This window comes from Sinocyclocheilus grahami, unplaced genomic scaffold, assembly GCF_001515645.1.
Source record: "Sinocyclocheilus grahami isolate Dianchi unplaced genomic scaffold, SAMN03320097.WGS_v1.1 scaffold715.1, whole genome shotgun sequence".
Classification (NCBI taxonomy): domain Eukaryota; kingdom Metazoa; phylum Chordata; class Actinopteri; order Cypriniformes; family Cyprinidae; genus Sinocyclocheilus; species Sinocyclocheilus grahami.
In genome coordinates, this window is record NW_015505894.1 from 500,699 (window position 1) to 528,457 (window position 27,759).

Genomic DNA, 27,759 nt, shown 5'->3' on the forward strand with positions numbered 1-27,759 from the left:
CCTGCAAACGCAACTGATGCCATCTTGCATCTCAATTATTCACTGTAGTAAAAAATTACTCTGGAGGACTTCCGTATACTGTTAATATTACTGTAAAATTGGTATAGTGTTTGTCTCGAAGCTCGGCGGATTGCTTTGTACATTGTAATGGATTATGCCATTTTAATTCTTCCTCTTAAAGGTGGTTTTATACATGTAAAATAATTTCAGCTCAAATATTTCATGTTTTTATTTATTTGGTGTCATGAGCAGCCGTGTAATAAGGGGGATAATGTACAGTAAGCCGGTCATTATCATTTGTATTAGTTTGCAGGTACCATTTAGTTCTTCCAGTGCAGCAATGGAAGAGAGAACAACAGAATATCTGAGGTCATATCGCATCTCATTTATTCACGGTTTCTTACTTCGATAATGCGTTGATATAAACAAGGTTTTGGCAGGTATATGATTGGTGCTGACAGATGAACCAGCAGAGAGTAACTTATTATTGTAAATTATTGTAAAAATGCTTACAATAGAAAAATCCCCAAGCAGTGATTCCCCTCCATTGCACATAGACATATTTCAAAAGAAATGACCTACAACTACAACAGACCTTTCTATGTGCAAGAGCAAGTTGTAGTACATTTGCAGATTTCTAGCATTTACATTAAGCAAAGGCTCAACATCACCCCTAGAAAGTGCCAACGTCTACTCACACATGCACAGTTCATACATTCTATAAATCCAATAAACACCAATCTAACAGCCAATCAGCAGAGACCTTACAGCATGGTCAGCATGGTGAAGTTACTCCTTTGGCCCAATCTTAGGGCTCAACAAGGTCATGCAACTCCACCCATGCTCCCTGATGCACATTAGTCTAGCATGCATTTACTGTACAGGGCCTGATGTTTATTCCCCAAACCCACTACAAACTATAAAGAGCCTCAATAACGTCCTACTGAACTCCATGATAACTTTCACAGGACCCCAGATAACAATTGTGGTGGAGAAATACTGTTCCGCATCAATACATCACCAATCAAAAATCATTTAGATTTTCTGATGAAAGCCATCAGTGTTATTGTAGAGGCTCCAACCCTGTACAGATACTCTCACTCTACTAATATGTAGTGACAGTAAAGGACATTATCCCAGTAAGCCCAGGACAATGAGGAATAGAGAAGATTTATCAAGGAGAAAAAAGAATATCGGGGGTTCCCCACCTGTTTACGCTTTGAAGTGATCTAATGAATGAGAAGAACACAAAGCAAAAGGTAAAACATTATGACATGCTGAGAACAGAAAGTACCTCTGCACTAACAGTAAACCACATAATCTTTTCAGAACATTGCACATAACATTTCAGTGAGAATGAAAAAGACTTGTATGAGCACCATCACGTTCTTTTGTGAGGCTGAAACACAAGGCATGATGACTTTGATGACTGTATGCAGGAGAAACAGGAAATTACGGGACTTTTTTTTAGGCAAATGTTTTGGAAACTGACAAAAAGGAGGAAGAGGCTTTGTATGGTGGGTGAAACCGACACTTCCAACTGCCGTTCATTTCTTTTAAGGATGTAACAGAATGACAGCTTCTTTTGCTGGAGTCTGTAGAGACAGCTGTAGGAGAGATGAAGGGTACACTTGACAGAGAGGGAACATCTGAAGGTGGATCTGAAAACCAGCACAATCAAGATCTGGAGCGAATACCAAGACATGCCAATCTAGGAAAGTGATGGTGGAGCCGTAGATCAGTCCTGATCTGATTCATATCACACTTATGAACCTTGAGCATGGTTGAAAGATGCCAGCAAATGGTTAGAAACCTAAACTGTATAGTATTACTGTTGTACTTTATTGTACAACTGTTTCAGTCTGTGGCATATGGGCAAAATGCTATATCTAGGGATGCATAATATCTTTGTTTCAGATCATTTATAGGCTCATAGTCAAATTTTTTTATTTATCAGTAGGTATAGCATATACAGTATATCAGCTAATAAACAGGTTATATCAACCTTTGAGATCTCTTCGCTCGAATGATCAGATGTGTCTGACGGTTTCTTGATTGCACCTGAAATGTAAATATGAGCTTTTTCAATGGCAGCTCCTAAACTCTGGGGAACAAGCTTCGGCTGTCCTAAAACATCTCCCACCTTAGGGGCACTTCAGAGGGCTTTAAAAACTCATTTATTTTCCTTAGCTTTTAATAATGTATTGTAAATTGTATGATTTTTTAAAGTTTTTTGGGCTTTATTTATGTGATTACTTTTATGTCCAGCACTTTGGTGGAACATTGTGGTTTTTGAAAGTGCATTAGAAATTTAGTTGAGTTGATATTGGATATATAAATTTTCATGCTCATTTCTCATATTTTAACATTTAGATTACCTTTGTCGTCATCTAACAATCAAGTTAATCTTTAAAAAAAATGTTTTTTTAATAACTAAAAACATTTAATAAGCTAAATGAAAGTGAGCTTGAAAAGATACCTAAAAAAAAACTCTAAATTAATAACATTGCCTAAAAAAATCTCAAAATGAATATCCATTTTTCATTCATTATACTGTTAATTTTTTATGCTTTGTATTTAATTTATTTAGTCATTATAGAATTTTAATATCAGTGCATGCATAGTTTTAACTGTCTTTTATGTTTATACACTTTTAAAGATCTGGCCAATCGCAGCAGTCACATTTGCAGTGCATCACATTCTCTCGTGAATCCGAAAACATGCAAAAAGATGAGCATGTACAGGAAATACGTTCGTGTTCTCATGCCCGATCCGAACAAAAATGGAGCACGGATGTGATGTTTCAAGTGAACGATGGTGCAATCACTGGCCAAAAAAGCCCGACCTGCCCTGATGTGCCACTCCAACACAACTGAACAGGTCATTTTTTATATGATATGACACATGCACTGATCATCCTGTCTGAGGTCAATGTGGGGATCGCCCAGGATGCTCCATATTCAGTAAGCACTGAAGACCTACTGAGAATGGTAGTAATGTTTCAAGGAAATGAAACAGATCAATAGTGTCTGCCCTCCATGACAACAGAGAATTAAATGACATGGAGAAGAAGATCAAGCTCACTGGCTGCAAATGTGTGAGTGATGCTAAATGATGGATTATGGAGAGGCTGAAACACTGCAGAAGATCACATGCTTCAACACGTGCCTATGGGCTAAGCATTACTTGACTCAAACAGAGACAGGCAAGAAGACGAACAGTGAAAGAGAGAGAGAGAGAGAGAGAGAGACAGAGACAGAAACATAGACACAGAGAGAGTTAAGGCATTACCCCATGAAGCTCCTTCAAGTGATTCCAGGCAGATACAGAGGAAGAGAGGAAAGTCAGTGACAGCACATCAATAAACTCACATTTAACACGTTTTTGACATGACAACACAGTAACAAACATAAAAACAAACAGGAAGTAGGACAGATTAGTCAGTACAGCTGAGAGACCCCTTCATTCTGAGATACCCTTGTTATTCCGAAGCAGTATTGCACCCACTCTCTGTTCAGCTTGCCTTACTCATTGATAATTACTTGTGACATGGCAGGAAACCATCCCCTTTGCACTGATCTTTTAGGTAAAGCTGGCTAACCAAGAAAGTCTTGCTGGTTAAATTAGTTAAGAAGCCTTATGGGGACACCAGAGCACCAGCAGTGTAACTAGTTACATGTAACGGAATTACGTAATTTAATTACAAAATAAAAGTAACTGTAATCAATTACAGTTACTGAGAAAAAAATGTGTAATTAAATTACAGTTACTTATGAAAATGTTAAGGATTACAAAGGGGTTTTTATTAAAACACACTCCCACATACAGATTTGATAGATTTTTTTCATAAATTGCAGTAAGTGCTCTAAAATATGAAACACCAATGTTTCAGGAGTTTATAACATGCTTATATGATAACTCTTTTATTTCCTATATGGGTTTATGTAAATGCTTTATTTTTTAAAGGAACACACCACTATTTTTGAAAATAGGCTAATTTCCAACTCCCCTAGAGTTAAACAGTTGAGTTTTACCGTTTTCGAATCCATTCAGCCGATCTCCGGGTCTGGCAGTAGCACTTTTAGCTGTAGCTTAGCATAGATCATTGAATCTGATTAGACCGTTAGCATCTCGCTCAAAAATGACCAAAGAGTTTCGATATTTTTCCTATTTAAAACTTGGATTCTTCTGTAGTTACATCGTGTACTAAGACCGACGGAAAATGAAAAGTAGGCCGATATGGCTAGGAACTATACTCTCATTCCGGCGTAATAATCAAGGAACTTTGTTGCCGAACCATGGGTGCAGCAGGCGCAATGATATTACGCAGCGCCTGAAAATAGGCTAACTTCCGTCAACATAACCAACTACACAAACTTAGTGCCAGTCACATTGGAAGTTACCTAGCTGGGGACTATTTTCAGGCGCTGCGTAATTATGTCTTTAACCTCAGAATGATCTTAAAGTAAGTCTGATTTTGTGGTGGCTGTGCTTCAAAGGGAACATCGGATGCCCATTTTCCACAAGTTGGTATGATTCTTTATGGTCTTCTTGAAATGATCTCAGTGGTCATGTAAAACAACACCCTTTTACCTTGTCAAAAACAGTTCTGTTCACAGCGACTCGTTTCGGTGCATATGTCATTACATGATAATGAGCTCTGCTCACCCCGCCCCTCTCTTCCGTGGAAGAGCAAAGGCGATTCGCAAATAATCATAAAAAAAATAAAAAGTGTGAGACTTACTACTTCTGGAGGAGCAGCTGGATCATGAACAATGGGTACTGATCCATCCTTGCATGTCTTTAACCTCAGAATGATCTTAAAGTAAGTCTGATTTTGTGGTGGCTGTGCTTCAAAGGGAACATCGGATGCCCATTTTCCACAAGTTGGTATGATTCTTTATGGTCTTCTTGAAATGATCTCAGTGGTCATGTAAAACAACACCCTTTTACCTTGTCAAAAACAGTTCTGTTCACAGCGACTCGTTTCGGTGCATATGTCATTACATGATAATGAGCTCTGCTCACCCCGCCCCTCTCTTCCGTGGAAGAGCAAAGGCGATTCGCAAATAATCATAAAAAAAATAAAAAGTGTGAGACTTACTACTTCTGGAGGAGCAGCTGGATCATGAACAATGGGTACTGATCCATCCTTGCATTTTAACTTTTTAACAAAGTCTGCCTTGAATTGTCCCTCATTCAGAAAGCAGTCTGGAGTAAAATGATTTGCGCAGACATAAACGAATTTAGGTGTATTCGTTGGCACATTACCATCAAAATCAAAAGCTAATACACTGCGTCCTCAGTTGCTCTGATGTCTGGAGAAAATTAGGACTCTTATATTCTTCTACATCTAACAACAAAACACCTGCATTGCTTACAAGACATTGTTGTCGCTACAGCTGCTCAAGTGCGGAGAAAATGACGGACTTCGTACAACTGGCTAAGGGTGGAAATATGCTAATACGGGACAGTACGTCAACAGTCGTGGAAGGGGCCTAAGCAATATGACATCATATTGGCTTGAAAATGGTTTAGGTTTCTGGGGGATTAAAAAAAAAGGAGTGAATGGATTTTTATCATTGTATGGTGGTTGTGTCTACACACTACTAAGACACATTTATATGCAAATGAAGATATTTCGCATCAAATGTCTCCTTTAAAATTTAAATATTATAATCTTAATTCAAGTGATGAAGGATTTTGAAAGTCTGACAGTAATCAGTGCTCAGTACTACTGTTAGGTTAATCCTGCCTGGTTTACATGCTTGAAAATTATTAACAGTTTAAAACATTAGAAATTTATCGAAAGTAATCAAAAAAGTAATCAAATGTAATCAGTTACATTACCTTAATAAAGTAATTGAAAAGTACTTATTACATTTTAAGAAGGGTAACTTCTAATCTGTAACCTATTAAATTTTCAAAGTAACCTTCCCAACACTGAGCACCAGTATCTCATTCCAGGGATCTGCATCCAAAACACTGCAATGCTGGTCTTGTCAACAGGGTAATTAAATCACAAAATTAAATGCACCCCAGACCCATATATATATATATATATGTACATGAATATACTGTAATGTATACCGACGTGCAGTTGCAATTTAAGAAAGAAAGAAAGAAAGAAAAGCATCAGGCAGTGGAGGGGTTGGTGCATCATGTGAAGTCAAAATTGCAACTGATTTCATAATACAATATACCGTAGCACCAGAACCATAATTAAAACTTTTAACATTACTGCTCCTTTCTATTTTCTGTTGTGTTTCTAAAAGCAGGTAATAGCATTTCCTCAATACTAAAACGTTGCAATGGCCCATCCATTACAGCACAGGAGATGCAAACAGCTGATCTTATCAGACAACTCCTTTATTAGCTCCTTCACACACACACACACACACACACACACACACACACACACACATTTTGAGATTGCATGCAATAAAGTGGTGTCAACTGACCCACACCTCTGAGAGAAGGACAGGAAGGAAATTACAGATCAGTGGGAGTTTGCAGCTTTTAATGTGTACAACAAAGACAAAGATACTCTTGTCATGCAGTGGGAACGAGTGTACAGTAAAACCTTTTAAAAAGAGTACGATTATACGGGCAAGAACTTGGACTAAAAGGTGTCTCAAATTACTCTGTATTTTGTAGCCAAGATCAATGATAAACTTCAAACACACGTAAGTAAAAGAGTCAATTAAGAGCTGAAGGCAATTACATAATGAAGTGTGATACCTAAAAATTACTTTAAATCTACAGACAGATACATTTAATTAACCACCGATAATTAATATTTTCATGCAGGCCATAAGAAAGGTCTCAGAGTTCAATGATTAATTCAGTAATAGCGTAGATTTTAACAGGCATGGTCAGGTCAACAAACACTCATATGGCATTAGTATATAGTAAAATAAAAGTATTCCTATATTGTTGCACCAACAGGATCATGACAGACAGCTGCATTTGGCAATTGCCCAATAATACACAGCTTTATATGGAGGTTTATGGGATTGGATGCCTTTTAGTCTTAAAGATCTTAAAGAGCGTTTACCTTAAACACACACAATTAAACTTTACAACCATTATTAGTGACAGTTGAGACAAGTAATAACCAGAAACATTTGCAGATATAACAGCATTGGTAGTTTGCCAATCACCATCTACAAATGCCGTATCTGAATACTCAAAACAAAACTCAACTGTGTTGTGGAAGCTGCTTTAAATGTATGTCACACTATGGAAAAGATCTGTCAGCACTTTCATTTCATTACGAGCTATTTTTTTAAATTACTGTAGATAACAAACTGTCTAAGCATTACTTGAAAGCAAGAATATACTTGATATTCTCACTTGACTGTGCCATGCTACACCACTACTTGTTGACAAAAAAGCATATTTCTGGAAAGCCTTTTTGAATGTGAGCTACTGTCAAGTTACCAAAAAAGTAATGTTCAGATTGCAGCTCTGACAACAGCTTTTGTTACACTGCACTGGGATAAATGTTCAAATGCACATGGTTTTGAAAACATTGGGACTCACAAATTTTCCACACACACACTTACGGATTGGTTGGGCTGAAGATGAACATGGAGCTGAAGGGGAGGATTGGACGAGGGCTGCTCTGGTTCAGATCCTCCAGATTCTTCTCAGTCATGGGCATTGTCTCACTGTCTATACTGTTCACTGAGAAGAAAAACAAATGTCATGTGTGAATTTATACACTTGTAAGCTTTTGTTAGACCAACACTGGCTTGTTGCCAGCAGCAATGTTAACACACTTAAAAAAAGTGGCACACAAATGTGAGTATAAAATGAGTGAAAGATTTGTTACAGTGACCTGATATGTCTGTATGAGAAATACTAACTGGGAATAAGGGTCGTTTCTCCAGGGGGAGACGTGACAGTCACAGGTATGTGTGTGCCCATTCCTCCAGTCTGCCCAATATTTCGTTTATTGTCTGAGTCTTCTGGTTTCTCAAGACACCATCGGTTCCCAACTGAAGGTTGATAGGGGTTTACAACCAATGAATCTCCCCCCATGTCCGTGTGCCTAGAGCAGTCAAAATGAGGTTACACATTGGCGTTTTGATCATGAACGTCTCTGTATTTCTGAACTAAACTTTTAGGTGAACAAATCCATCACTGTCAATTCCATGCAGTGATTCATATTTCAGAGCATATTATTGGTTGGACCTACTGAATAAGTAGACTTTTCAATGAACGAGTTGGTGTTTTGAGTTTGGATTGACTCAGAAAGGCACTGGGAAGCAAACTGAATCGGAAACAAAGTAGGACTCAAACTCGTAATCTTTTTGCTGAATGGATTAAAGTGAGTTCTTGGGACGAATCAGAATCTCCTCCACTGCTGGAATAACGTTAATAGACAAGGTCTCATAGCTAGTGGAACGTAGTTCAGTTTTCTTGGGAACAAATGTGCTGTTTAATCTAATTTATAATTTTAAAAAATGGCACCTTTTCAAAAATAGTTTTACCTGTGGCTGTGTGACTTGCCCTCCTCGTGCTCTTCATTCCCTCGTTGCTCTTCTCCTTCCAATGTCGACTGAGCTTTACTGGTACGTGGTCTGTGCCGTCTCCTCCCTCCATTACCTCCATTTTCGCCCCTGGAGCACCTCTCCCCCTCCCTTGTTCCCGAACGTGAGCCATCCTTCTGCCTGGACCACCGTTCACTCTTCCCTGCGTTGACCACTCCATTGCCCTCTCTGCTATGCCTATGAGAGTGATGGTGACGATGTTCTCTCTCCCCACCTCCTACTCCCTCGTCAACTGAGCTCTGATGGTGATGTCTGCGGCCCCCCTCTCTGCTCCAGCTCCTGTCACTCTTCCCTTCCTTACACCGTGTTCCATCGTGCTCCTTACTGCGGCTGTGATGGATGTGATGCCGGCCTTCTTTGCCATGACCTGTGTCGCTGTTTTCATTGGTCTCATTGGAGGGATGCTCCCTGTGAGGGTGGTGTTTGCGTGGTAGGTGTGACTGTGGTGGCTCCATCACAGGGGGGACTCGTTCCTCTGGTGTGCCGCCCTCCCCTTGCAAGTCCTGGGGTTTGTCCCAGCCTCTGTGGGGACTGATGGGACCATCACAATGAGGTTCCACCACCAGAGGCCGGTCCAGGTGGGTTTTCATGTCAGGGCGGAGGTGAAGGTTGGAGGTCAGCCGGGGGTTGAGCTCCTCTTGGTACAACGCCTCGCTGCTGGCCAGAATGTGCTTACGAATCTGCGTGGTGCGCTGCTCCCACACGGACATCATCTTTAGAGAACGCTGCTGTTCTTTACTAGTGAAGAGAAGATTTAAGGAAACAAATGCGTAAGCCTCGGACAGATTCAATTAAATAAAACAATTAGGCATGATGTTGACGTTAGTCTCCATCCATGTCGAGACCCCCTTTCAAGATGGTGATTGCCTGTTTGCATTCTTTAAAAAATCCTTACTGATTTAAAAACTGAGCTTGAGTTTGAGTCAAGACCAAGACAACAAAAATATGCTCTTGGACTCAAGACATGAGAACCAAGACCAAGACCTTTATCTTGTCATGGACTCTGGAGCATGTGAATTCAGTCTTGACTCTGATTCAGTTTTACTTCTAGTTTGGGTCTCGATTCAGATATGAATGAGATACGAATACAACATTACAAGTTTATTTGAAATAATTTACATTTTAGACATAATATGGCTGGTTATTTTGCCTGTTTTTCCTCTGCTAACTAAAATAGCTCTAAACAAAGCCAAAAGCAGGATCTGTCTAACACTGAACACAGTGGAGAGCTACAAACAGTAAAAAGTCCCAGTGCTGCTGGACTAAATGTCAGTGCTCTTGGAATGGCGTTACTTCAAGCAGATTTGAGGACTGGAACTAATCAATGCGTAAATAAAAAGAAGGTCTTTATGGATGCCAGATTACAAACTTTAGTTATGGGCATGCTTTACTCATCCTGCAAACGTTTGTGAACAATGGTTTAGGTCATGAAGTTTAACCATGCATCCTATACCTTAAATGTAGGGCATTTAGAGGGCTAATGACTTTATATCTATTGATCCCTAATAAGCAATAGTTCACGCAAAAAAGAAATGCTGTCATTGTTTAATTACACCTCATGTCATTTGGATTTAGAACGACATGAGCATGAACAAATGATGACAGAAGTTTCCTATGTTTGTCCTCTTCTGGGTAATGTCATCTTATACCTTATTTTTTATCCAGTTAGTTAGCATTAAAAGAACATGAATCAAGACAGTTATTGGTGTAAAGAAAAGACAAGGAAAAGCTTCAGCTTGGGAAAGGTAACACGTCTACACTTCTCTCTTTTCCACATTACTTTATTCTGGGCACACCTCTAGCAGGCAGGCCGTGTTCCAGGGAGTCATGAGTGAACTACAGCAATGTGTAGACAGATGATGGGAAAGAGAACACTCTCTGAGGCTGGGAGGGAGCTGAGAGACTGATTTTCAGACACTATTTACAGCTAAAGCACTAACAGGGCCTTGTGGTGTGAAACAGTCCTGAGGTCAGACTGTACCTCTTGTGGACAAGCAGGACGAGGTGGTGCAAACTCGCTGGTTTTACTGCATGACAGGACCTCAAGGTGTGATCTGCATTGCCCTTATGTGTTTATTTGACTTTTGGCCATGTTAATAATAATAGATTGCAGAGAGGGCCCTGAAAACTTGCATGAGCACTACAGCTCACTGAATCAGATTATATGTACTAATCATTATCACAGTTCCAATATTTCCCCTTTTATATTAAATATTAACATACTTAGCAAAAATAAAGACTGTGGATGATCTCAACGTGCAGTACTATAAAGCTGCTGTAAACAGTGTTAGCAGTATTGATAACTTTGGCTTAGCTAATTTTCTCTGGCTAATAAAAACTATTCACATCTTCATCAAACTCTACATTTTAAGCGTGGTATTGACCAAAACTTGCTTACAACAGCTTTAAAGTACAAAAAGTGAAATGTAGTTGATGAACGACTTTTTTTTAAAGCTGTCCAAGGGTTCAGAATGAAATCATGAGTTAACGTTGACATATGTATAAATGAATGAGGGGCAAGATTCTGAAATGTCCAATACTGTACACATTGTCAAACACTATGAGGTGCGTCAAGGATGAGCATTTGTCTTTTGTTATACAGATGAGCAAAATACGTCCATTCATGTACCGAAGCAGTAGTCATGCCCTATGCAGTACCATTACCTCAAGTAGTGATGTGCAGGGGAGCAGACATAACTCCTAAAACACATACAGCACACATTGAAATACACATATACACACGGACACGCTAAGAGCCCCCACAGAACAGAAAACAGGTTAGAAGACAAACATTTGACAAGAAAACCAGTAAGGAATAAATACGTACAGTATAAAAGACAGACAGTGGAAAATGAATGGTGGAAAAATTAAAGAATGTACAAAACAGTGGAAAGAGATGAGATGATGGCAAACTTATCCAGACTCTCTACAACCCTAAAATCTTCAGTACTGCTCAAAGCCTCAAACTGAAACATTAGAGGAATATTTCACAAAAAAAATGACCATTCTGTCATCATTCACTCACCCTTATGTAGTTCCAAACCCATATGACTTTTCTTCTGTGAAACACAATCATTTAATAGTCACTCTTTTAAATATAATTAAAATCAATGAGGAATAAGGATAACAAGCCCCAAAATTAACCATAAAAGTATAATAAAAGCATTTCATATGTCTTGTGTGCTACATTTAAAATCTTCTGAAGCCATTCAGCAGATAGATGTTTTAATGTTATTGACTGAAAATCTTTATATTGTGAGTTCATTAGAGAAGTAGTGATGTCCCATTTGTGAATGAATCCTTCAGACTGGTTTTGTGAACTAGAACAATCAATTCATTAAAAAGATATGAATCAAAAGACTGATTAATTCACAGATTGTACTCATCTCAAAACTAACTATTTGCAGTTAACAGTTCCTGTGAAAAGAAATGTATCATTAAATAATCATAACAAGTTATAAAATAATGAAATACACCTTTTATTGTATGACTTCACATGTCCAATTTTCTAATGCTTTTTTGTCTTGTAATAGCCCTAGTCCTCATTCACTTTTATTATTTGAAAATGAGAGGATATACTTCAAACATTCACCTTCTTTGTTCCATTAAAAAGGTCAGTCGTATGGGTTTGGAATTGTATGACAGTCAGTAAATGATGAAAAACTTTTTGTTTTTGGGTAATCTGTTCCGTTACATCACCAAAAACCAATTTAAAAAATCTATTACTAGCTTGAGTACAAATGTCTTTTAACTTTTATCTTCTCAAAAGTTTGACAGTGAGCCAAGGTCTGTTTCTAATTTCTGTTTAATTAAGAGTATAGTACTGGATTCCTGAGTTCACCTGCCTGTATGTGTAAGAGAGAGCATATATGTGTGTGTGTGTGTGTGTGTGTGTGTGTTTGTCTACGCACTCGCAGTGGGCTCGTCTGACAGGAGTGCTGACTCATTAGGCACTAACAGTAGCAGAAGCTCTAGTAGTGATGCTCACTGGGAAACAGACGGCCGATTCTCAGAACACGGCTCAATGCCAGCGGCAGCCAATGAGCCCAGCGAACAGTTAATCTAGAGTTTCCAGAAACATTCCTGACCTGCTAGCTAAAGAAACGTGGCAAACATAACTTTAGAAAAGAAAGTACAGTAAGTATATACAGTAAACCACTGATGCAGCTGCATTTCACTGAAGCAGATGAATACTGATAGTTTACCTTAAGTCTACACTTACACTTTTTCAGAAACACCTTATAATTGCTTTCATTAAGTCTGAGGAAAAAAAATCAACAATATCAGTAGCTCATGAAGATTTTAATATTAATATAAGCATATATGTGCATATGTTCCCATTAAATGATAACTGATTTTTGTCCACTACAAATTACATGATCATGATAACAATTTCCATGAAAGGTTTATTTGAAGAAACTTTTCTGAACATTTACTTAAAACTATAACAAAAAATCTTCTTTGATTTTTTTTTTTAAACCTGAAAATAAACAATGTAGTCTCATATTTGTTAACTAATGATTTGTAAAAGAATGGTATGAAAGCTATTATAAATGTTACCCTTCGCTGATTTGACTCTTTATGGTTTTCCTCTCATGACCCATGTATAATATTTCATCAGTTAAACTGCAAGATTCACTTTGAACGACTCTAGTCAGCAAGACTAGTTTGGCTGTCTGGCATCATGCAAGAGCAGTGTGCTGGGACAGAGAGGAGGAGAGGAGATTTGAACAGAGAGTAAATTAACTCACGGTGAATGAGAGCTGGAGTTGGAGGAGCTGCATGAAAGAGCACCAGGATTTGGCCTTATAAAACTGCATATGCCAAAAACAAAAACCATGAGAGGGGAAAGAAATAGTTTGATGGGGGTGGAGTCAGTGTCAGGGACTGCAGCTGTCAATCACTCTGACTCTAACGCCACCCAACTCAATGGGAAGTACATATCAACAATAGTGTGAATTCAAAACAGAATTTAAAACAAAACAGGTGAGAAGGCATCACAGTATTAGGAAAGACAGTCAAATTCCAAGTGCATTAAAATGAATTAAATTAATTGAATTATATTACACTAAATTAGTCATTATATTGTTCTATTAAATAATTTAATAAATTAACTTTTTGAACACTGGAAAAATGTCTTTCATAATGAAAAATTACAAATAAATAAATAACTATGTCAACTCAATATAAATATTACAAAAATCGAAAAAATACATATCCAGGGCCGTAACCACAATTGACATTGAAATGACTGTTACCCCAATATTCAGAATTGTCAGTGATCAAATATGACGGTTGGTTTTTAATTAGGTTTTTAATTCTTAAGTGGATTTGATTCATTGGATTGCCACAATAACTGTCTTTAGCAAAAGTAAAACAGCTAATTTAGGTTCAAATGCACACAAGTAAATCAGATTTTGATGGCATGATTCATTTGATTCATCATTCATTGGCTAAATGTATTTTCTACTGTACTGTACTTGTCTAAAAACAAATCATATCAAACAGACTGATTTTTCAGTTGGCCTCAGCGGGAAAGCATAAAAAATCCATAGATTTCCACACAGCCTGGCGGAATCAAGCACACATGTCATTTAAAGACAACCAATTATGAGTGCAAGACCATCTGCAAAGAGAACAGACTCAAAGAGTCCTACAGAGACATACTGAGGACCAAATAAAAGTGGCAACAGTAAAATAACAAAACAACCAACACCAAGAAATGTGCTTACAGAGACAAACAGAAATATGTTTCTTGGGACACATAAAAAAAAGCAATGAGAGGACATGATGGGGTGATTAATAGGTGTTTTGGAGGGTTAGTGAAAGGGGAGGGCAGTACCCTGACTTCAGGTTTAATGCCCCCTGACTTACGCTGTGATGGAAATGTTAGCGGCCGACATGGGGCTGACCTCCTTTACCTCCTTGGCTTTCTGCAGAGCCAGTTTCTTACTGATGGCTTCCTCCTGCTCCTCCTCATCCTGAGAGAGGAGCAAGACAGAAAAAACAGAGAATGACAGACAAGTAAAATTTGTATCCAATGGCAAGCACCACTAGCATCAACAAATCAAGAAAGTGATGTCCCAGAAGCCTTATGGCCCTATACTGTTGGTACCGGCTTCACGTAAGGCTGTAAATCCCGCAATGGGCTGAAAGCTTCATTACCTTGAGTTATTGACCAGGGCAAACATCAGTTAGATCAAAAGAGCCCGTACAGACAGTCTTATGAAACTAATAAAAGCTGTCAGTGCATGGCGATAGGATCACACATTCGGTGTACACAACATGTGAGACTCATGTGGTGTGTTTGCAGGTACTGTACGGATGGCTGTGACAGTGACTAGTATTGGCAATGTACGTACATGTGGCCATATCTACAGCCTTGAACTGAAAAGTTTAGTTTTTTTTGTCTTTTTGTGCAGTCACTTTTTTGTTAGTGCACTTTTGTATTCTGTTGTCACTTTATATGATAATCTTCAGTGAAATACTACTTTTTAATGGAATTTGTACGTTGCGTGGATTTCTTTTTTGTCTATGTTTTGTTAACTAAACCTATGCACCCAAAACATTTATAATTTGCCACAAGACTTCTTCATATTTTTTGCCATATGTACAGCCTTATCATGCCCAACCAACCTTGGTGAGTTCCTGTGCATTGGCAAGATTATCAACAGCGATGGCCAAAAAGACATTGAGGAGAGTGTCTGATCAAATGTGCTTTAAGGAATTTGGGTGAAAGTGAATCTAATCTAATAAAACTGTCAAACAAGTCAGGTTGCCAAAGTTTTTTTATGCAATCTTTTAACACACACTGAAAGTTTGGGCTCAGTAAGATTTATTGTAAAGAAATGAATGCTTTTTTATAACAAAAATTGATAACATTATGTTATAAAAGATTTCAAATAAATGCTGTTCTGTTCTTCTTTTGAGCACCAAATCAGTATTAGAATTATTTCTACTCGATCATGTGACACTGCAGACTGGAGCAATGGCTGCTGAAAATTCAGTTTTGCCATCACACAAATGATTACATTTTAAAATATATTAAAATGTATTAAAATAGACAAATAAACATTAAGTAATTTGCATTCTTCGTGTGGTAGAATTTAATGATCAGTGAAGCTAAGGTAGTGTGAAATATCATCTACGAGTCAGTTATTTGTACAAAAAATAATGCTGAAGAAGAGCAGGTCAGCATCAAAAACAACTTTACACCTAAAATTGCATAAAGTGTGGGAGAAGTTATTTTTATTTATTTATTTATTTAATTATTATGTGTTAGCATTTTCTGTGCTTTCTGACATAGAAATACAGATGTTTTTGTGGCATTAGTGAAGAATACTGTTGCAGATATCTACCTCTGTCTTGTGTCTTTAGTTTATACAGTACATGCAATATGCAGCACTTTATAGTTTACATAGAGTATCATTACTGAAACCAACATTTGTGCATATTATTTTGTTTGCTTTACTTGAAAAATTAGGCCATTAAAAAGCATGACAGTAATGTCAGTCCTATGTTATATATAAAGGATACAGTTTCCAAACAGTGTGAGCACAATGAAGTACACGGAGCAGAACATTCCCCGGTGCACTCCTCCCTGGGATTCAATTCCATGATACATCACAGCATTCCAGTCCTCTCCTGTCAGAATCTTATGAGATAAAATATATTATGGAAATATTGTATTTCAAATGCATATCAAATGAGAGTGTTCAGACACATATCACCAGATGGTCAATACCTGAAACACTGTCAGGATAGCAGCTGGGAATGTGTCAAAGTTGGTCGTCGGGGTCTCATCTTCAAAATTAAACCTAGAAGAGAGATGATGAGCTGTGAATCATTTTCTTGGATGAGCCTTATGTGTATGCTTAGGAGCCAGCTTTGCTCTAATTTCAAAATCGTTCATTTTTTCAATTTGTTTGCTCGCAAAGACAGTTTTTGGACTATAGTCTCTATTGTGGTTACATGCTCACATGACGTTGCCGTGCTATGTGATCACAAAAACGTATCATTTGCACATATTATTAAGCACTGCAGTTTAAAACTAAGCGATTTTAAGTCAAAATGCAATCAGCAGCGAAAGAGAACGCACGCATGTGAAGACAGTGCTTATAGAGGTGCTGGAATACTGTTATTTTAGCCACTTTGTAGGCCTTGTATGGTTAAATACACATATTTTTATGTGTCAAAATGCCCGTCTTTGCAAGTATCCTTGTAAACACAGTAGGTCTTAAATAAAAGCCAACAGCGGAGAAAGAAAACACATGTGTAACAGTATATTGGATCCGGGCAGCTCTTAAAGTGACAGCAGTCTAATATTCCTGCTGTCTGTCACTCATGGTAATCATTCAACAAAAGAGAGAAACTGTCAACCGATAGAGTTTTTGGACTATAGTCTCTATTGTGGTTACATGCTCACATGACGTTGCCGTGCTATGTGATCACAAAAACGTATCATTTGCACATATTATTAAGCACTGCAGTTTAAAACTAAGTGATTTTAAGTCAAAATGCAATCAGCAGCGAAAGAGAACGCACGCATGTGAAGACAGTGCTTATAGAGGTGCTGGAATACTGTTATTTTTGCCACTTTGTAGGCCTTGAATGGTTAAATCCACATATTTTTATGTGTCAAAATGCCCGTCTTTGCAAGTATCCTTGTAAACACAGTAGGTCTTAAATAAAAGCCAACAGCGGAGAAAGAAAACACATGTGTAACAGTATATTGGATCCGGGCAGCTCTTAAAGTGACAGCAGTCTAATATTCCTGCTGTCTGTCACTCATGGTAATCATTCAACAAAAGAGAGAAAATCTCTCACTGCTCGTGTCTAAATCACGTTTGTAACTTAAATAAGAAGAAATATATATTTAATTTATACAGTGAAGAATATGCAGTGTTTTTTATACATTTGATTACTTTTCTTGTTTATTGTTCTACTGTAGTTTTTTTTGTCCTATTGCTTGTAATTAGTTTCTTATTCTTATTAAATTGCTGACTGTTTACTTGTCTTCAGTGAGCTTGAGTTTTTTTTTTTTTTTTAGGCTAGTATTAGTTTTTTTGTGATATTGACTAATATTGAATATTAGATATTGAAATATAAATGGTATCAAAAATGTTGATATCATAAAGACCTTATTTAAGCAAAAATAACCATATTGTGATATATATTTTTACTGTGAAATAAATGTACTCATATCGTGATATAAGATTTTGGTCATATCGCCCACCCCTAGTATAAATATATTCATTTAGGACAATGATCTACAGAGCACCATAGATTATCTCTTACTTGGTAACCTTGAATATCCTCAGCAAACGCAGCGCTCGCAACACACTAATGCCAAAAGAGGCTCCTGGTTTTACTGCTGCCCAAATCACCTCGAAAATGCTACCTACAATCACCTGAACACACCAAAGATAGAACACAAATACACTAGGCACAATTTATATTTGAAAACAAAGCTCATTTCCAGCAATAACTTCAAAAATTATCATTATAATCGTATATTTTGTCAAATGTCTTTAAGCTGCTGTCTTTGAGGGGGCTCAGCTGGACATCAGCATTCTTCTGCTTCTTATAAGGCAGTACCTCTGGCATTAACTGGAAAAGAAACATATACTGTTGTTGGTCCCGCATATCATTAGTATCTGACGGCATGTTACTCACCCCAAAGTCAAAGCAGTTAAATGAAGAGTGAAAGTAGGTCCTGGGCCCAAGGCCATACATCTTCAGACTCATCTCTATTAGAAACAGACCAAGGAACACAAACTCCGCCAAATCTGTATACACAAAAAAGCATTTATCAATGGACTTTGTCAGTCACATCATTTTTAAAAGGCATGCCAGTAGTGAAAGATGTAGTAACCCACTGACAAAATTATCCTCATACTCTGTTGCTTCTGTAATAGGTTTCAATGTAACATAACAGTTAATAGAGCTGAAGTATAATCATCCAGCCATCGTGGTGGTCTTAAGGTGCCAAGTCAGAGTGGTGTAGCCTTAAATCTTTTGGGGGAGCTGTCCCTGCAATAACTGTAGTGCATGTGGCCTTATATAAAAACATCAGCTCAATGGCAAATTAATGATTAGTAGCAGTTGGCATGCAAGCAGAGGTATATGCAAGAGGTGGGGCAATGCTCCTTTCTCATTTTTGGCACCAATCTGCTACAAGGGACTCTTTAGTATGTGGACTAAAAACTATGGAAGTTACATCCTTTACACATTAACATAGTTGAGGCATGAATTGACCATCAGAACAGACAGCTCACCTGGCATGGATCAAAACATTTTTTTTTACATTTTCTATATACAGTACCGTTTAAGAGTTTAGGGTCAAGTAAGACTTTTTTTATGTACAGCGGGTAAAATAAGTATTGAACACATCACTATTTTTCTCAGTAAATATATTTCTAAAGGTGCTGTTGACATGAAATTTTCACCAGATGTCGGTAACAACCCAATTCAGAACAGACAGCTCACCTGGCATGGATCAAAACATTTTTTTTACATTTTCTATATACAGTACCGTTTAAGAGTTTAGGGTCAAGTAAGACTTTTTTATGTACAGCGGGTAAAATAAGTATTGAACACGTCACTATTTTTCTCAGTAAATATATTTCCAAAGGTGCTGTTGACATTTCCATGACATGAAATTTTCACCAGATGTCGGTAACAACCCAAGTAATCCATAAATACAAAGAAAACAAAACAAATAAGTTCAGAAATTAAGTTTTGTGTAATAACACAGTGTCTTTGAGAGAACACATGCTGCATTATTTAATCAAAAACACAGTAAAAGCAGTAGTATTGTGAAATATTATTACAGTTTACGGTGTTCTATTTTAATGTATTTTAATATGTAATTTATTCTGGTGAAAGTTGAATTTTCAGCAGCCATTACTCCAGTCTACAGTGTCACATGATCCTAATATGCTGATTTGATGTTGCTTAATGTTTTTGTAAAAATCGTGAAATATTTTTTTTCTTGATTCTTTTTTTAAAATGGCAGTTAAAACAGAAAACAGCATTTATTTAAAACATATCTTTTGTAACAAAGTCTTTACTGTCACTTTTGATAAATTTAATGCATTCTTGCTTATTTATTGGAAATTAACTTCATTAACTGATCGGTGTATAATGTAATTTAATTACATTTTTAATCTAATGACTCTTTAACTTACGAAACACAGCAATCACAACAGGGGCAGTTTTATGTAAAACTAAAATTCAGCTAAAAGTTGTACAATTAATAATGCAAATACAAGGAGTATATTATTTAAAAGCACTTGTTTTGCATTGATTTTTTGAGGGTTTAAATTACTCCCAGTGCACCTAGGCCATGTTCAAATATAGTTCACATAAACCTGTGACCCTCCAGAGAGCTGTAGTGATGTTTTAAAGATGCGGTTCACTTACACAATGCATATGTGAGCCAGTCGGGCTGGTCGTAGTGAACTATAGCCACGCATAGTGTGTTCAGTCCCACTATACACAGAACAGTCCAGTAGAAGCTCTGGGCCTTCACCATACGGCGGATGAAGAAGCGAAACCTCTTCTCTTTTCTGCGAAAGTATGAAGAGCTCTCGTTCTTGCTGCTCTTCACGCTTGTACGGGTGAATGGAGAGCCCTGGGGAGCTGCGGAGAGAGAGACTGCTTCAGATGTTCACAAAAGCTCACAGATGATGGAGAGGAGAAGAGAGGAGAGGGAGTCAACACAGCCATTCTGATTTGTTAACATCGTCTTTATCCATCTTTCCACTCTCTCAATCTCCACTTTTATTTTGGTCATTATTCTTTATGTTTCACAAAAAAAAAAAAAAACATCCACAGATGCAAGTTTTATGACACTTTGCCTCTGGTTTTTAAATCTGCTTTTATTTTCCATCCTGATTTTGGGAGAAAATCCATCTTGAGTTCAAAGGTCACAGGCAATGGGCCTGGATCTTACCGACTGATGGGATGTCAGTGAAGTGGTCTTCTCCTTCCTCTGCATTGATGAGGTCATTTTTGCTCTTTTTGGCTCTCTTCAATACTAAACATGTTGGAAAGTGAATAGTAAATAAACAGTAGTAGTATAAAATATAATAATAAATTCATAAAGAATATAGTAAATTAAAAAATTACATGTTTTTATTCATTATTATTAGTAGTAATTAAGACTCATGCACTAATAATGAACAAATACAATAATTTATTTGTCAATGGTTACCTGGGTTGTTGCATTTCCTCTTGTACCAGGCACCATCCTCCTTCTCCTCTGCATTTTTATCTTCTTCAGCAAGCATTACTTCCTCTGAAACAAAGATATTTTACTACTTACACTATGTGGTTGGTAGGTAGTTCTATGTGATTGCTATGGTGTTCTGGGTGGTTGCACAGGAGAAGAGACAGACAAAAGCAACCACTGTAAGGCTTATTGTAACCTGATGCCACACACAGTAATCACTGCTGTCACTGCAGATCTGACAAACATCCAGCAGGAGGCAGGGACAGCAGTGAGCACTGTATCGCCCAACACATTAACGTTTTAAACAATGCAGTGAATATCGAACTGACTAGAATGGCTGTAGCAAGATACATGAAGAAGTCAAAGCACCTGTAAGCATTTAATTCCATCATGAATCTATGGTGTTAAACATCAAAGCTGGGCCACCATGGAAAAGTCGGGAAATCACCTCTCTAAGCCAAATAAATCCCCATGGAAGAGCACTAGTGGGCTTCTGGGAAACAAAACGGAGGATACTACATGCTGTGACAGAGCTAATTAACCCCTGTGCTGATGGAGGATCAGTAGTTTTACAAGAAACTCTGCCACCTTAAGAGAAACTACAGTATTAGGATGAGAGGTAGAATTATAAAAGACCAACAACATCAACATTAAAAGCCAAAACATTCCTTTAGGGAAACTATTTCATTCCTTTTTTCAGATTTATTCTTGTTATATTATTTGTTGTAACATTCTAAGGTTTCATACATCCTGCATGTGCATCTACATGGAAAATCAAGGGCTTTGTCCGTTGGGTACTTCAATTAATAATAGCCATTAATTGTAAAATGGTTGCTGGAAGTGTCCCTGAATATTATTACATTACATCATTATGAAATCTAATGAACATGAGGATGAACATCAAATTTTCATCCGAATGGTCATGAATGTGCACAAAACTGTAGACTGCCCAAACCAAAAGTGTAGCTTAAAAATTGTAATCATCTGGATTCAGTCAGATTTATTGAATGAAAAGTATTTGTGTGCCTGGCACTGCATGTGGAAAATCCTCACGTTTGACATAGTTCAAACAATGGCAGGGAAATTTGTTCCAATATTTCATATTGCATCATAAAAGCCTATATTTCAAAATATTGTGTTCATTACTAACATAGCTTTCAAATGCATTGGTTCAAAGGTGTTATTCTCATGAACTTCTATTCATCAAAGAACTCTGAAAAAATGTTTAGTAGAATAAGAATTTTCAACACTGATAATAAGAAATGTTTCTTGAACATCAAATCAACATATTAAAATGATTTCTGAATAATTATGTGACACTGAAGACTAGGGTAATGTCTGCTGAAAATTCAGCCTTCCTATCAAAGGAATTAATTTAAAATATATTAAAACAGTTATTGCAAATTGCAATAATATTTCACAATATTGCTATCTTTAGAGTACATTTGTTCTAATAAATGCACCCTTGGTGAGCAAAAGAGACCTCTGATTTTCTGTTGATTTTGACAAGTGAGACACATTACAAAAAAACGTTTAGTGTAGTTATAATAATAATTTAACTTTCTATGCAGTTTTAGGAATGCAGTATCACGCTGTTCACACAGTACAAATACTGCAATCGAACTATATTAGCATTAATATTAATGCATGGAGTATGGAGTAACAGGTGAAAATTCTTAGAAAATTACTATTACTAAACTGGCCCCAGATCAGTGCAAATCCACAGCTACGGAAAGCACCAACACACTGAGTCCTGGCTGATGAAAGAGCTGTTACAGGCAGTCATGGGAAGACTGAGGGTATGAACCAGCTGGTGGAGTGAGTGGAAGGCTATATGTGGTTGCCATGGAGAGAGGAAGTGCTGAGCAACAGACAGGCACAGATACATCAGCTCCCATCGTGGCCGAGAAGACATCCGGGAAGAGAGTGAGATAAACAGTCATGGGAGAAAAAAGCACGAGGGGACAGAACACTCTGTAGAGAACAGACCAAGGCCTTCCGGTGGTTGCAACGTAGATAATTCTCAGGTAAGTCTTGAAAAAATGATCTCTGGATTTGAAAATGGGTTCTGTGGACATATTACATGTCAAGTGTTAATGAAGATATTGTTCACTTGAGAGACTGACCTGCTTTGCAGATCCACTCCAGGTAGCCAGTCAGCTCCCTCTCGATCTGCTGTTGTCTGCGAAGCTTCAGGAACTCCTGCCTTTTCTCCACACGCTCTCGCTCCTTTGCAAACTCCCTGTTTGTACAAATACACATAAACACACATCCATGAACACACTGTACTGCACAGAGGCATCAGGGGAGCCCTGCTCTATGGCACAGGTCATGTGTATAGAGCATGCGTGCATCTAGTGATGCATCTACAAAAGCAAATACACCCATTGATGAAACCATAAGGTACGTGGTTGTAAAGCAAAAGTGAATGAGATAAATGCACCAAAATGAAACGTTAGAAGAAAAAGCAAGTACAAGGTGTGGCATCCACATTTGCAAGAGCAGTAGAAAAATCAATGTTTTAGAATCAATAGAAAACAACAGCTAAAAGTCTACGGTTTATGGCTCACTTAAAGCTGAAGTGTGCAATTTCTTTTTAATTGTTAAAATTCCTTCTCCTATGCTAACTTAATATACAGAGTCAGATAGTTAAGCCATTCTTATTTTCATTTTCAAATTTTCAATTTTCAAATAAATGGCATTCTCATGAACTTCTATTTAAAAAAATGTATCATCTTCCACAAAAATATTAAGCAGAATAACCGTTTTTAACACTGATAATAAGAAATGTTTCTTCAACACCAAATCAACATATTAGAATGTGACACTGAAGACTGGGGTAATGGCTGCTGAAAATATCACAGGAATTCATTTTAAATATATTAAAATAGAAAATTATTAGATAATAGTATTATATAATAATATTGTATATTATTATATATGCTACAGTTTAATACTATACAGTGCTGTTCAAAAGTTTGGTATCAGAAAATTAATGTTTTCTATTTTAAAACATTAAAATATATTTTAACCATGTAGAAGTCTTTACTGTGACTTTTGATCAACTTAATGCACCTTTGCCGAATTAAAAATTATTAATTTCTTGTACCAAAAATTTTACTGACCCCAAACCTTTGAGCAGTTATATATATATATATGTACATATATATATATATATATATATATATTTTTTTTTTTTTATTTTTTTTTTTTTATACACAATATAATAAAAACCATCATCATTAGTTAAAACTAAAACAATTCTAACTGAAGATGATAATGGTGCACTTCAGCTTTAAGGACACAAACTAGTTGAATTGACTAATGCAAAATGGTTGATTAACTTCCTCAAGAGACGTTACAGCCTCACAAGGAAACAGAGGTCAATCCATTATTCTCAGTAATGCACCTACAGGGCTAGACAGTTTCTCTCATCTAATCTAACTTTCACCCCACAGTATGACAAAACTGTGTAGTGACACCTTGATTAGATATTTAGCTCATAGGTCGAAAAAAAGTGGCATTTACTGACAAATGGTCATGCTTTGCCTGTGAGAGGCATATTTTTCTCCGACTTGGTTATTAAATGAGTCCCATTCATTTTCATAAGCATTATAGCTTTCTTTGCAACATGATTATGTAGGAGCACATAAGGGAAAAAATGCACTGTTTGTGCCCCCTCACAACCTGCCATCTGTTATCATGCCAATTAGAGGACAGCGTGATGATTGACCACCATTACGGTTTAACGCAGGTGCGCAGAGCGTACAGAAAGGAGGTGAAAAAGAGCTATAAATGCAAAGAAGAAAACTAAAGTAGGGTGGACAGAATGTGAAGGATGCAATGCTCCTGGAATGAAAATGTTACCTGAGAATGTGATCGGAGCAGGAAGGGAATGTGAACAGAAAAAAGAAAATAGGAAAGCAGTACAAGACAGAAAAGAGTGTAAATATTACATTAGACAATGCTGTATGAGAATAACTGAAAAAAATTAACTGACTTTTTTTGGTGGTATAGCTAGTGGATTAGCATATCCTGCAAAAAACATAAATAAATAACTGCAAAACCTAAATAAATAAATAAACTGGTGTAGAAAATTTTTTTTACTCAGAAATTGCTAGTGAATTTCACAATTAATGTTAAAGAAATGGAAAGTAACACACTGAATGAAACAAGAAACTTTTCTTGTCAAATGTACTCCAATAACCTTTGCATTATTTACAACTATGAAAGTTTAAGGAATACAAAACTATGGAACACAAAAAATGTGTATTTAGAATAAAGGCTTCCATGTATTTTAGTCCATACAATAAAAATCAATGGGATCCAAAAGCAACATCCCACTGGACCCACTGACTCTTACAGTATGGACAACAAATAAACATTTTTTTAAATATCTTGTTTTGTGCGTCACAAAAAAAAGAGAGAAAATCATGCAGGTTTGGAACAACATTAATTGATAACACAATTTTCGTTGTTTGGTGAACTATCCATTTAAGAACGTGATGCTGCACTAGAATTCAGAACACAACATACTCCGTTCTTCAGCAGGATTCCCATTTGCAAATGTGGGGGAAATCCTCTTTTTTCCTCCCTGCATTGCAGTGGCAGTGTGACAGTGACAGTGAATGTGTGTACTTCTTGTAAGTGTGTGACAGAAGTGAGGGAATACTAACTCTGTGGCTCTCTTTCTCCCTCTCTGAGGGAGAATTTTCATTTTTGGGAGAGCCATTTAAAGTCCCCCTGCAGTCAATAACTGTATCCCTTAAAACTCATTTTTGATAATCAAAATGACATATTTAAAGATTTTTTTTCTTGTGAAAAATTATCTTCCTGCCTTAAAATGTCTTGAATGTAACTCTACACCCTTACCTCATTTAATATACACGGGATCATGAATATGCAAATTAGTCCCCGCCTTTACTCAATCACAGCATCTCAGGGCAGACTTCCTGCCCCACTTTCACTCAGTTAACTGAAGCAATAAACGCTACACAATGGCAAATGGCAATACTGGGTTAATTCAGCCATATATGTTTGAACCAGACTGAACCAGAGAAGAAGAGGAAGAGGGAATTATACAGAATCATCTGTAGCAGAATGTTTATGCATTGTATCGCTCTCTAACACATAACGGTTATTGATACCATTAGCCTTTAGCTTGACTACATTATCAAACAGCTAATAACATATTGCTAATGTAGCACAAACCATGTTTCCGTTTGCCATCTCAGACAGCTGACTTCTAAAAACCAACATCCTTAGGTCGTAGCCTAAGATACACTGCAGTTTTAAGGAGAAAGTGCTCCGCAATGGTATTGACTGATGAATTTGGACATGGTTGGTCTTAAAGCATATTAAAAACACCAAGCAGACACGTAAACATTCAAAACTTGATTTTTACTGCAGGGGGTCTATCTAATATTTATCCATTTTTCATGCTGTGAATTATAATACTTTGATGCCTGAATTTAAATATTTTAGTTTGAATTTTTTCAGACAAAAATAATTTTAAGATCAACAATTTCTCAGGTAAATACAGGTGAAGCTGTGCTTCATGAAGTAAACATCACTGGTAATGGGGCTGCTCATGCAGTCAAGGTCAAAGGCCATGGTGGGGTGAGAGAGAACAAGATGAAATGGCTATGAATTGCCTTCTAGCAGGATTCCTGCTGCCCAACTACCCACTGAGAAGATGACACGACTGCCCACCTCTTCTCGAAACCCCCACCCCGGGGCAGTCCTCTCGTCTCTCCATGAGCCCTCACGGTGGCCTTTTGCTTTGAAGGCAGCATGGTCAGACAGGTGAACTAACCTCCCGGCCCCCGCACACAATCTTGAGAGACACAGCATGCACCATGGCAACCAGTGCATCCACAGATGACTAAAGGTTCCTTCACATTTCTCCAACAAATACCAACATTTCAAACACTATTGGAATAAAAATACATGACATGCTACAGTATACTCCATCTAATTTAATTGTTTTTGTTGATCAGCAAAAATGAATTTAATTGACAGAAAAGACGTCTAAAATGCTACAAAAGATTTCTAATTCAAATGAACTCTTTTCTATTCATTAAAACAGGGACGCGGGAAGTAGGGGTGCTGAGGGGGCTGCAGCACCCCCTGTTTTCACATGGTTGCAAATGCAATGCCAAGTTTGTTCATTTAAATTTATTCAGTTTTAGCATTTAATAATTTATTTGTAATGATCTCTGAAATGTAAATTGTAAGTGGGCTATAATAAACCAATGTTTATTTTTATAAACATGATTAATTTCATTTGTGATGTTTTCTATTTGGGATGATTAGCCTAATCCTCATGAACACGTGATGCTAGCGCGTGGTATCAGACATGAACTGTACAGAACGCGAACAAGATTAACTTTAATACAAGGAGATAATGGCACAAAAGCGAATTTCAGATTTTTTAAAATACCCATCCCAGCAAAAACTTTTCAAAATCAGCATCCAAACAACTTTCCAAAATCGGCATCCAAACAAGCCCCAGCACGAGCACCGACGTAAGTGAACCAAAACAGATGTAAATGTGGAACATTATTTTTTAATATATATTTTTTAATATATTAAAATAAAAAAATACAGTGACCATTAAAGACTTCTTTCAAAAACATAAAAAAATCATACCGACCTCAAACAGTAATGTATTTTATTATGAATTCAGGAAGCTTTATGATCTCATATAAAAGATTACATGCAATATTTGTATTTTTAAAAATACATTTTCACACTTCAGAACCATTTAAAGTAAACTAGCAAAGGTTAAAAAAAAAGAAAGTGGTGAACAAAACAAAGATCAACATTCCTTATAATATAATATAAATTAATATAATATTCAAGACAATTAGACTTAAATAAGTCTAAGCAACAGAAACAAAACAACATAACTGCTGCAAAGTCTTCTGGGCCAGCTCACTTTCTCACAAGGAGAAGGACACAGCT

The 27,759-nt window shown here is 37.0% G+C and overlaps 1 protein-coding gene across 1 annotated transcript in view; it reads right to left on the reverse strand.

Moving 5' to 3' along the window:
* The window catches only part of LOC107560222 (voltage-dependent N-type calcium channel subunit alpha-1B-like), a gene marked incomplete at its 5' end in the record, with an annotated part of 84,391 nt that overhangs the window by 30,632 nt on the left and 26,000 nt on the right, over positions 1–27,759 (reverse strand). Inside the window, 15 exons of the mRNA XM_016244338.1 lie at positions 7,569–7,689; positions 7,872–8,056; positions 8,499–9,296; positions 11,223–11,258; positions 13,310–13,372; positions 14,433–14,539; positions 15,195–15,262; positions 16,095–16,212; positions 16,303–16,375; positions 17,856–17,968; positions 18,234–18,346; positions 19,983–20,201; positions 20,515–20,598; positions 20,776–20,859; positions 22,920–23,035. Of these exons, the coding sequence (XP_016099824.1) occupies positions 7,569–7,689; positions 7,872–8,056; positions 8,499–9,296; positions 11,223–11,258; positions 13,310–13,372; positions 14,433–14,539; positions 15,195–15,262; positions 16,095–16,212; positions 16,303–16,375; positions 17,856–17,968; positions 18,234–18,346; positions 19,983–20,201; positions 20,515–20,598; positions 20,776–20,859; positions 22,920–23,035 (2,298 nt within the window). The remainder of the gene's footprint in view (positions 1–7,568; positions 7,690–7,871; positions 8,057–8,498; positions 9,297–11,222; positions 11,259–13,309; positions 13,373–14,432; positions 14,540–15,194; positions 15,263–16,094; positions 16,213–16,302; positions 16,376–17,855; positions 17,969–18,233; positions 18,347–19,982; positions 20,202–20,514; positions 20,599–20,775; positions 20,860–22,919; positions 23,036–27,759) is intronic.